At 41.6% G+C, this 11,951-nt stretch overlaps 1 protein-coding gene across 1 annotated transcript; it reads right to left on the bottom strand.

The window, feature by feature from the left end:
- Nucleotides 1-674: 674 nt before the first annotated feature.
- On the bottom strand, nt 675-2,429 carry cbln2b (cerebellin 2b precursor). Its single transcript, XM_040127250.1, has 3 exons — nt 2,142-2,429; nt 1,357-1,476; nt 675-1,242 (listed from the first exon to the last, which is right to left on the bottom strand). Exons 1-3 carry the CDS (start codon nt 2,427-2,429, stop codon nt 1,045-1,047), a joined length of 606 nt encoding a protein of 201 aa, XP_039983184.1. The 3' UTR covers nt 675-1,044.
- Between the last annotated feature and the right edge of the window lie 9,522 nt (nt 2,430-11,951).

Here is an 11,951-nt window from a genome sequence, read left to right as displayed (position 1 = left end):
CTGTTTATTTTTAGGCGTGTAACAAGTGCTGCTGCTCGACTTTTTGAATCCAACGGTATATTTCAGCACCTCGGAAAGCGACTAAATCAGCTGCGTGTGTTTCTTCTTGAGGCCTTTGAGATTTTCTTCAGTCTAATCCCTTCAAATTGAAAGGCATGTGAATAAAAAGTGATAAATGAGCTTAGCCTATACAATACAATATATTTTATTAAGCGGGACATATAGGAATTATTCTATTATTTCCACAATGTACATTTGTGAGCAACGTTACTGAACATTAAATCAGTCAAAGCTACGCAGATTCCGAAATGTAGAACACACAATAATGTGAATATGTATTTTATAAAGTATATAATTATTTTTTTTAATAAAAGGGCTCTAAGTCGTCTCTGGTGGCTGAAATATGTCGCCTTTTTTCTCTTTTAATAAACTCGTGGCGGCCTACATTTGGCTTATTTTCAATATGTTCAGCATCCAAACGCAACACCATTGGTAGCACAAAACATAAAAAAACCCTCCATTCGTGCAAAAAAAAAAAAAAAAATGCCTTAGTTGTGAAAACACTTCTCTGGATGTCCATAATTCCATATACTTCACTTGGACGGAAACCATATATTCTTTAAGGCTATACAAACATAAAATAGAGCATAACACACTCGGCCTGTCCAGGACATCAGTTCTCCCACTCCTCATCTTCTCCCTTGTCCATTTTGCCCAGATACACCCGTTTGTCTGTTGGTAAAGTTTGTTTTCCAAGCAAGAAAAAAATCCACATACCCGACAAACACAAGCCACTGGCCGATCAACACGTTTAATCATCCAGATTGCGTTTAAAGTTGACTGATGGATTTGAATATATGACACTCCAAGGAAACGTTCATGTTTGACTAGACAGTGGACGAGTGTAGGTATACAGATATTCGTCGGCTTCCTTGGCTGACAGTTATTTAAGTTAAAAATAAATGGCATGTTTTTTTTGTTTTGTTTTTTTCTGTTCCTCAACCTACGCAGAGTCCCGTGCGATGTGGATCATCGCAGATTAGATTATAGAGGAAAGACTAGAAAGCCTGAGAAGGTGGAGTATTTCCATCCACCCATTAGGGTGCCCCGTTCCAGCTTCAGATAGACCCGGTCCTCCCGTTCAACCATCAGCAGTACTCCGTTACTTGCCGCCTCTCTCGTAACGTCCTGGTCACCGGCGAATGCTGATATAACCGGATAATCATTCTGCATCAGGTTCACCTGCAAAGAAGGGGAGACACGGGGTTGTTGTTAAATCTCATGTTCAGTTTTTTCCGTGCACTAAAATGTTACAAAATGCTGAATGCGGACCAACTATCTCACTTTTTTGCTCACCTGTATGGTTTGTCTGTTGTAGACCTTCACCACGTGAAAGCTGAAACTATATATCCCCCTCCTTGGAGCCTGGAAAACACTTGCTTTGAGATCGAAATGGTTGCCGATGTTCACTAAAACCTGTGATCAAAAAGGGCGCATAATGAGACAGCGCTTAATTTTTTTCCATGTGCACTCACTGAACATAAAAGCTGCTACTGTTTATTGTTTGTCTCTGCTACGCATTGTGACTACAGAAAGGTGTATCATACATAGCATGTTTCTGGTAAGCCAAATGTTTTAGGCTGCGCATCAGTCGAAGCTTGGGATGGTTCCCAATCTGATGCGTATAACAGGCCGCTGTCCAAAGCCCTCAGCCGTGAATACTTATTGGAACCTCCCTACCAAAAGTTACACAATGCACATGTAGATTCGGCAAAGGCTTAATGTCCATATCTAATAAATGATCCCACATGGATGATAATTGGCTTTGGCAGCGAATCTCCAATTCACACCAGTTCAGCATTAAATGCAGGAAATGGAATTGTGTGAAATTGTGTTGTGTGGGTTTTAGAGAGTTAGGGCTCAGATCACACACATCACACGAACAGTGAGCGCGATCAATGAAAATGAAAAAAAAAAAAAAAAAAAGTTACACAACAAATACATAGAAGGCAGATAGAGGTGTGTGTGTGGGGGGGGGGGGTGGGGGGTGGGCAGTAATTGAGCAAAGATATTGAGCCAAATCTGGTTAATATTACACTGTTGATGGGATATGTTAGTGCTAAATTCAATGGAAATCTGACCTGGTCAAAATAGATGGTCATAGAAGTGTTGCTCATCTCTGACGGCTCATGGTTGGTTCCACGCACGGCGGAAAAAGCCACCTTTGCGCCAGCGGAGCGGACTGATATGCCAAGTGAGGAGGTAACCGCTCCGTCCGAAGAAGGGTTCGAGTCGCAAACCACAAGACACTTCCCTTCGAGCACGATGGGCTCCGTGTCGTTCTGGCCGAGGCAAAGAGCCACGCCGTATCCAAAGAGGAGGGCCAATGCCAGCATGGCACAGGGACCCGGGCAGCGGGCTGGCACCATGGTCAGATCGCTGATCCCTTGCACACTGATGCAACCCGGCAGCCCCTTGGAGGTTTGTTAGTATTCGATCACCTGGTCCAGACTTACTCCCTTCTGTCTTCCCCTCTCTCTTTTCCTCTATCGTTGATGCTCCCTCACTCAAACACCCACTGACACACAGTCGCACTCAAACTCTCTCCGGCTGCGACTCCCCTCCCTCCTGTGCGTCTTAGTTGATGTTGGGAGATTATTCAGAGAACTGTTGTTGCAAATCCTGATGATAAGAAGAAAAATTTAGAAAATTCATGTCAGACAGCAATAGATTTTATATAGTTTAGATATTAAACTTGAGTATATTTGTGTGCGTAAAATGGCTACCGTGCGTAAAAATAAAGGCAATCGCTCCCAGTAAATACTAAAATCTGAACAATCATGTTTTAAATATGCAAACTCATTTTCCATTTGTCCGTTGTTGACCAAACCAACTATCTGTTCTACTGCGGAATGTTTCCTAATAGAACTGTGCGCAGCAGCACTTTGTAACAATTTATAATGTCAATGGAAGTGATGATACAGTCATACTCTACGCTCGTTCTAACTGATAATTATGGTGATACAAGTACTTTGCCGGTATTTCTGTTGAGAAAAGGTGAATCACGACCTACCTGTGCTATCCATCCCGCTGGTACGCTCTCTGTCTCTCGCAGACTGTGAACTGAGCGCTCAGATGATCTGGTGAAAAAAAAAAAGCAAGAGTCTCTGGGCGCCCTTTCGAGGGACAACTCACGCCCATTCTCTGTGTGTAGCCACTGCAACAAGACTTCTCAGAAGTATCCTGCAATTAAGAGCACATGCGTGGATTAATGGGTTTGTTTACATATTAATAAATTCAATGTTGTGAGCTCAGGGGCCCCACTGGACGACATAGATCACCTGTTTTAAATGTCTGTCATGTATATGCTGTAGGTTTCTCATGTCTCATCCTTTTTAATCTGAAATATAAAGGGATGTAGCCAAGAACCGTGCTTTTGCATGGTACATTTTGCATGCATGTATATGTTACCAATTTCAGACTTAAATGAGTAGTTTTATCAGTCCAATAAAGATACTTGTGCGCCATCCAGTGGTGCATTTTATTTGTGCAAAATGTCGTACGTGAGCTTTTCAGAGGTACATAGAAATATCAGAGCATAAAAAAAAATAAAATAATAAAGTTGTGTGGTATCTGGCTTGAATGTTTTATAGATAGAGGTGTATACTCACCTATCAGCAAATCATTTCACATGCACATCACAATAATCAAACAACCCATGAGCAAGTTGAAAGCAGGTGAGACTTCAGAAAATGCTCTCTTCATAAAGAGGGTATGACCTGCACCTCTCTGTACCACCCTTAGCCTTTCTTTTCAATTCTGGACATGTCATCATCCTTTAAAAAACTGTGTGTAAAGGGTCCCTTTCAGTTCTCCACACCTCTGAAGGTTCTGAGAGTGGGCTTGGTTAGACCTTTAACAAGCTGTCATCTTCCTACTTAAAGATATGCTAATTGGCCAAATTATGCATGGCACTCACATTTGGAGATGAAGGTACTGTAAAGACTGTCTTCAACTTCATACAGCTAAAGTAAATATTAAGACTGGAATTGAAATTTAAATGCAAGCAAATATATAGGAGGAGCAGACAAAAATAAATATTTTACTCAAAGGTACTGAATGACACTATGAATAACACTGAAAGCCTTGACACAAATATAAAATATGTGGTTACATTTCCACCAGGTGCTTTCATAAGTGCAACATCTTTGTAAAGTGATCCACATGACTTACAGTACAAAGAAAAGACAAAATTATAGATTTAATCATGGTGATCTTTCCCCTCTTTCTCAGCCCCACATTGCACTGTCAGAGCTGACTGGCAAACCATGCGGAAGAGTGACATCAGGTATCCAAGAGCTACAGTTAACCCCAGGCCTTCAGAAGGACACATAGCTACAAAAACATCAAATGTCAAGTAAGTGGGAACATGCAAGGGAAAGGGATGTGGCCTACGTGGCATTACCATACCAGGGGCTGCCATTGCCCTAAAAGAGACTTCATTTCCATCAGGGAAGCTGATCGGCTAGACTGACAACAGTGTTATGGTTATTTTCCCTGACAGATAGCAGAGCCTACTGGCTTCTAAGAACGGGGAGGTCGAATATGTGATGGGTCTTAAAGCGAGCCATCTGCTTTTGCAAGGAAAAGGACTTGGCTTCAGTGTGGTTGTTTTTGTGTTTTTTTCTGTATAAATCACACAAGTACTGCATGATTCTCCTGACTTATATTCTGTTTAATGCAGGAGTCCTTTTTTTAGTGATCTTTTTATTGTGTATCCCATACAAATTGTCCTATACGTAATACTTCTGTTTCAAATATTATGCACCAAAAATCAGCACCACCATATGCTTCATGAGGTCTAAAATACCCAATTTAAAATAAATATCTCTCTGTCCATCCGTCTGCCTGTCCATCTGTCTGTGTACAGCCATAAATGAGTCTGTATCTTCATATTTGAAATGAGGTCAGACTCTCAAACAAGTTAATCTGTGGGCTCTCTCCGAGTGAAGCCCTAAAAGAAACTTCTGAGAGCGAGGGAAGGAGGTTGTGTTATGTCTCTCTTGTCTTACATCAGTAAGATGTTAACTCAATTTTAACATGTGTGAAGAGACAAATAACATCAATCTTGCCTCTTTCTCCCCTACTTGTACTGGGCTGACACCCTGATGAAGAATGATTTTGCTAACCCTAAGAAAGGTTACAGCAGACTGTACTGTGCCTGTTAGAGCTTAGAGTAACTTGTGTTACTCTGTGTGTGTGTGTGTGTGTGTGTGTGTGTGTGTGTGTGTGTGTGTGTGTGTGTGTGTGTGTGTGTGTGTGTGTGTGTGTCTGTAGTTGGATGGCTATGGAGTGAGGACATCTTCGGAAAGTAAGGCCATTTTGGCTGGTCCTCACTTTCTGACACACCTTCAAGCAGCTGTTTGATCATTAAGACTTGGTTTTAGAGTGCATGCTAGAATCAGGTTTAGGTTAGGGTTAGGGTAAAGGTTGGGGTTAGGAATTTAGTTGTGATGGTTAAGGTTAGGATAAGGGTCTAGGGAATGCATTATGTCAATGAGTTTCCTCACAAAGATAGAAGTACAAACGTGTGTGTGTGTGTGTGTGTGTGCGTGTGTATGTGTGTGTGTGTATATGTGTCTGTGTGTGTGATGTAATGTGTGCATAATCACATTGTGGAGATCAAAATCTGTTTATTCAGTTCCATTTGGGGACAAAAAAAAGATTCTCTTAAGGTAAAATGTCAATTTTAGTGATAAGATTTGAATTTGGGTTAGAGTAAGGCATGTGTTTTAATGATTAAGTCTCCAAGCAATATATATAAGTTATATAGGTGAGGTGTTGTTTCCTACTTTGACATTTCAGACTGTCACACCTCCGCTGGTGCCATTAGGGCAACTACAGGGTCGTCAGCTGGAGGCCACCATTCACTGATGTTTTGCGCCCTATACCAGTACATCTCCCTGCAAGGGGGCTAAGCCGTAATGGGCACGTCTCCCCACCACCCCCTGCAACGGCCTTTATAGGGGTGTTTTCCCCCAACCATTGCTCTTCCTCCAGAGCCAAAGCCAGTGTCTGGCTTTCTCTGCCTCCTCTCCCAATTCTTTCACAGCTTTTCACAGGTTTGCCCCTGTCATGCCAGCACCAAGGAGCAGTTGGACTACTGCTTTGCTGACTAAGCCCCGGCATCCGACCTCCACGGGGTAAAGCCTAGCTTTCCAGCAGGCCTCTTGGCACTCCACTGCCAGCTCTTACTACTTCAGTTGCTTCCTTTCATAGGCTGCTGTCATGACCTTTTCCCATGGGATAAGCTCAATCACGAGGACCCTTTTCTCCACTACCGACCACATGACGATTTCTGGCCGGAGAGTGGTTGTAGTATTCTCTCTTGGGAGGCGCAGCTGCCTTCTGAGGTCTGCCAACATCTGCCACTCATTGCTAGGTCTGAATATGGTGTTCCTCTCCTGTGCAGGTGTTTGGAACGTGCTGCCTGCCATGACGAACGCTGTTAAGGTAGGCTTTGCTGTTTCTGGGGTGCTGTTTGCTGCTACCCTGCATCTCTCCAGGACCTCAGCCAGTTTAGTCAGGACTTGATCATGGCGCCTCCTGAAGCATCCTGATAACATGTGGTAGAGGCTTCCCTTGATGTTGTTACACAGCGGGCAGCCTACTTAACTTCCAAACCACTTGGTGAGATTCCAGGGGCATGGGAGGTTGTCATAGACCGCCCTTAATTGGAAGCCGAGTCTGGATTGTGGTGTCCTCCAAATGTCTGCCCAGGTGATGAGCATGTTCAGTAGTGTCCCATAGGGTCCAGGCTCCTTGCCATTATGTGGAAGCGCTCCTGCTCTAGCCTGGTGACTTCATCCACCACCATGGACTTTTGCTGTTTCTTGGAGGCTTTTGACCAGAACTGTTGAGGTGCTCCCCAGCTTAGGCCAGTGCGACTGGTCTGGACTAACCCCATCACCTCTCTGTGTTTCATACTGGTGATGGCATGGTCTACCTCAGCTTGCGCCTTCCACTTGCTGTCTGTGCTGTTGGGGACATTCGCACTCCCTATGAGCCAGTCAGCAGACTCCTTCAGCTCCAGGACAAGGGGTGCCTTCTCTTGCTTGTAACTTAGCCTGATAGATTTCATAGGGAGCTCAAGCATGTGCCAGCTGAAGAGGCCTGCATCTGAAAAGCAGCAGGGCAAGCCCAACCACTTTTGGATGTAGTTTTTTGCTAGGCTGTCCATCCTGCTGACCTCTGATGTGTGAATTTCACAGACCTTTAGTGGCAACATCTCTCATTGGTATAGTGTGTGTTGGTAGCACCACACTTTGTGCTTCCAAGGCAGATGGCTTTGATTGATCCTTGCCACGCCCTCCACAAGTTGTTGCTTGGCTAGCTTCCCCATTTGTCTGTCGAACAAGTCTGCGGTGTACAGCCTGCCACAGCCCATCCCATGCCCATTCCATGGCTGGTTTTTCTGCCAGCTGTGGGATGGGCTCTCCTCCAGCAACAAAGACGGTCTTGCCTTGCGGCACTCCTTCCCTTATCAAGAGACTTCTTAACTTTGCAGCCTTGTAAATACAGTAACTGCAATATATGTGTCCATATACTGTAAATCTATATGTCTCAACAATTTATTCAAGCCTAACGTGAAATGTAAGTTTTTTTCTTACATTGATTCAAAATAATCAAAAGTATCAAGTGTTACAAAGTGTTACACAGTTCTGTTATGTTGCAACAGAATGAGAGAGATGATATCTGAATTGTTTTTATTGTTAATATTTTGGATATCTTTATCAGAATTTCTCGATCTATCTTTAAATATCTTCACATTTACTTCGATATTTATTTGTTTGTTATGTAATAGGGACTCCTAATTTAGGAGTCCCTATTTTAATGAGACAATTCTCTTAATTGTCTTTTTTGGTTGTTTTTTTAAACAACCAAAAAAAAAAAAAAGCTGTAAATGGCCAAATCTTTGATACAATGAGCTATAGGTAGTGTCATGAAAAAAAGAGTGCATGAACCTGTGATGATTGATGTGATGCAGCTATGACACATCTGCTCTGGAGACCTGATGTTGGTGGATTCAGTGCTTGTGGGAGGACACTGAGAGTAGACTTGATTGTAGTTCTTAGTTAACAACACTTTTACAAAGAATTTTTGGACTCTTAAGTCAAAATGTGTGACTTTTCTTTAGACAATTTCCTGGGAGCTTTGTATATACCAGCTTAGGTGCAGTTTGTATCCTAAGACTAACAGTAACACCTAACTGACTGAGTCAGGGGAAACTCCTAAAATAAAGTGGTGTGTCAATCCTTGCTTTGAGATTTCTAAGTGTTTGGTCTTCAGCAGTTTGGTATTTGTAATTCGCAAAGATTAACCTAGCGCTTAGGTCTGTGAGAAGCTAGCGGTAGTCCGCCTAGGACGCATTCATCAATGACATGTTAGCTGCTGCAGGTAATGTGTCTCATTGTGTTAATGTTTTGGAAAAGTACAACAATAAATAATTTATAAAAACATTATTTTGATGATGCAGGAGTTAATATGGATCCAGTGATCTCAACAACAAATCTGATAACACTGGAGAGGATGGTTTGTACAACTCTGCACTACTTGGAAACTATAAAAACACAACTTGCAAGAGAACAAAAATATACAAGAAGTAGATGCATGTGCACAAAACCAAACCACACCAAAACACTAAAAATACTTTCAGATTTGACTATAGTGACTATGCTGTGTGTGTATTATCATTATGGACATATTCGGTGAAGGAGACAGAGTCCAGAATTTCTTCGTCAGAAAGACAGTCTATTGAAGAAATGGAAAATCAGAACTACATATCAACATTGGACAAAAATTGGACAATTTATATGATCTGTTGGTCTACTTAAACTCTCCTTGCACCTTTTCTCTGGAATTTGGTTTCAATCTCAAATTTAGATTTTTTGTATTGGCATAAGTATTGCTGAAACAACTTGTTTAAAGTTTATGATGTCAGTAATGACCAAGAAAATAAGAAAAAAACCAGACAATTAATTAATGAAAAAAAATAGTTGCATACAAAAACTGAAGAATCATTCTAAAAAACACAAGTATAAAATTAATTTTAAAATATGTTTTAAAAAATTAATTATTAAAAATATAATACATGATTTCTCTCTCCCTCTCTCTCCATGCACGCGTGTGCATCACATAACGTAACGTAATGGTGACCTAACCAATGATATATAAGAGCTGCACATGGGATTTTCACTTTTCACCTGGACTCAACACGAGCTGACCTGTTGCAAAACAAAACTATTGGATCACATCACTGAACTATAGTGGAAAACTGAGGAGCTTGAATATGGCCCTCAGTAGACTACTAATTATTGAGGAAAAACTGCTGAGGGGAGTCAACCATGAGTCTGACAACCATTTAGTTAAGACAATTTTTAAATTTATTCTATATTATGAAAATCATTTTACTTTGATTTTTTGATTTGTCACTTTAAAATCCTTAAAACCGGTAGCACTGTATAAATAAATGTAACATTTTGATTTTAAAGGTGGACAGTTCGCACCATTTCATTAGGCCTGTTGGAAAAACACAGATTTGGTGAAACAGGACAGAATGATCAACAGACTTTCTTAAACATCCTGGGAAAGTGTAGTGATTTAGTCTAGTGATTTGAAAAAAAACTATAATTTTGGTTTGAGGGCATCAAATTGTCCAAATGTTGCATCAAAATTATTGGAAAAAGATGGCGACTGGGCCATATTTCATATAATGCCAAAAATATGTTTTTCAGGATTGTGGACTTCGCTCCCCTCTGGTCCAGCAGCTCCTACTAGATAACTTTTGGCAGGACTGGCAACGAATGCATCCTCCGGTTCCTGCTGGCAGTACCCTCGCTGCTCCTGTTGGCGTTGACGCTTGTATTCCTGATGCTGCTTCCTTTTGGGGTCCTGCTGCTGCTCCTCAGCAGCTAATGGTCGAGCACCCACAGGTGCCTGTTCAGGACCATAGGCCTCCTGAGTAGCAAGTAGAACAACCTGTAGGATATCTACTCTCAGTTTCTAGGCCTCAGTTCCTCCGCAAAGAGCAGCAGGGAACAGAACTACACAGAGCAGGTAAGTACTGGGAGGCAGTGGGGTAATTATGATGAAAATCCTGAGGAGTCACGTCCTTCAATATCAGGCCTCAGCTCCTGTTTCAAACGGGAGAAGGGAAGAGAACTACGGGGACTCAGCTCCTTCAACTTCAGGCCTTGAATTCTTCATAGGCAGGAAATAATGGCCTGGTCCTTTAGAAACCCCAAGATGGGCTGATGATGGCAACTCTGATTAGAGTCTGAAAACCCTGTTTGCTGCCGGCTTTCCATCTGGCAGAGCAGCCCCAGGTAGCCTTCGCGTCTGGCAAGGTTGGTAGTACCCTAGGTAGCATCTTGCAGCAGGACCCACTTGTATCTGGTGGCTGGATCATCTCTTTGAAACCTTGAGGGCTGGCCTTTGCATCTAGCTGAATAAAGCCCCAGTTAGTCTTTGTGTCAGGTGAGGCTGTCTAAATGCATTTATATAGCACTTTCATCCAAAGCACTTTAAAATATACCTCTCATTCACCCATTCGCACAAACATTCACCAATAGCAGCAAGCTAGCAAGCACACTTCGACATTTGGACAGGAGAAGCTGGGCAGCAAACCAACCCTGGCTCTACCTTCTCATCTACCTTCCCTGGCTCTCACCCTCCTCATCTGCCATCCAGCAGAGGCAACTGTTCTCTCCAGGCTTCAGGAGTCTATGCACTGCATCAGCGTCCACACAAGAAGCAACAATGTCGAAGACTGAGACCAAACATCCAGGATTTCCTTGATGACAGAGAAGACATGTTTGCCTTAGAGCAGATGAGAAGGATAGATGACCACAAGACAAATTTGAGAGCAGTGGACACCTGTTTTTCACTCAGCTAAATAAGTAACCCCTTCACTAAGACTACAAAAGAACCACTAGTTATATAAAGTGATGATAAGCTTAAATAAACCATATATATGTATGCGGATTACATTTATTATGGGAAGCTTCTTGTATATTATTGGATTGTTTCTTACATAATTCCATTATTAGAAGCTACATTCAACAAAATAGCTACCTACAAAGCAAAGGCTAAATTACAGTGTCCAAAACAATTATTTTCTTGTTTGACTATTTGATAGGGAAGGACTTTTTCTGTGTCTACGGCACTCCTGGAACAGCTAAGAGTGGACGACCAACCAATCATTCCAGGAAGACCCAGAACTACAGCAGAGCACTGAGCCACTCTAAGCAGCCTATATCCTTCCATGCACCAAACACAGTCGCAATACTCAGTGAGTATCATTACAACCTCCCTGCCCTTCTACCCCCAACACCACCCTCTTCAGTTAACAGTCAAGAGGATGAGGAGCGTCCCGACTCAACCTGCACAGGAGATGTTGTCACCATGTGCTTCTTTTGCGCTGGTGGGTTCTGGAAGCTCCTCCCAAACACACACACAGACAGGGAGCTTTCACCACCTCTTTGCTCAGAAATCAAGAAAGAAAGAGCCACACAGTTAAGACTGATAAAAAAAAACAATGAATGTTAAAGGTTTAAAAGTATTTAGCTTTGTTAGATTCAATACAGTATGTTACTGTAGATGTATGTATACTGTTTGTATACTGAATAGAACAATACTTATTGTTTTATGTACATTAAGTATTATATATAAGACAAAGTCTTCTAATAATTCTTAATATTATAAACAATATTATAATCTTCCATGTATAATTAATAAATCTGACACAATATTACATCTTAGATACTTGTGAAATAAATATCATAATAGTTATAATTGTATTTGTTTTGATTTTGATTTGATGAGAGGACATTACTGTTACAAGTGTAAGCAATATACAATAAGTATTATTCAAAATACACAGGATATTACAT

Source organism: Xiphias gladius, chromosome 5, assembly GCF_016859285.1.
Source record: "Xiphias gladius isolate SHS-SW01 ecotype Sanya breed wild chromosome 5, ASM1685928v1, whole genome shotgun sequence".
Taxonomy (NCBI): domain Eukaryota; kingdom Metazoa; phylum Chordata; class Actinopteri; order Istiophoriformes; family Xiphiidae; genus Xiphias; species Xiphias gladius.
The sequence above is the reverse complement of the archived record's forward strand: the minus strand, read 5'-3'. Positions and strand labels throughout refer to the sequence as shown.

Coding starts and splice junctions, on each gene's coding strand:
- cbln2b (XM_040127250.1), bottom strand. CDS start 2,429: ATGGTGCCAGCCCGCTGCCCGGGTCCCTGTGCCATGCTGGCATTGGCC. Junction 1,477..2,141: donor TGACCATCTATTTTGACCAG/GTCAGATTTCCA, acceptor TTTTGATCACAG/GTTTTAGTGAACATCGGCAA. Junction 1,243..1,356: donor ACAACAGACAAACCATACAG/GTGAGCAAAAAA, acceptor CCTTCTTTGCAG/GTGAACCTGATGCAGAATGA.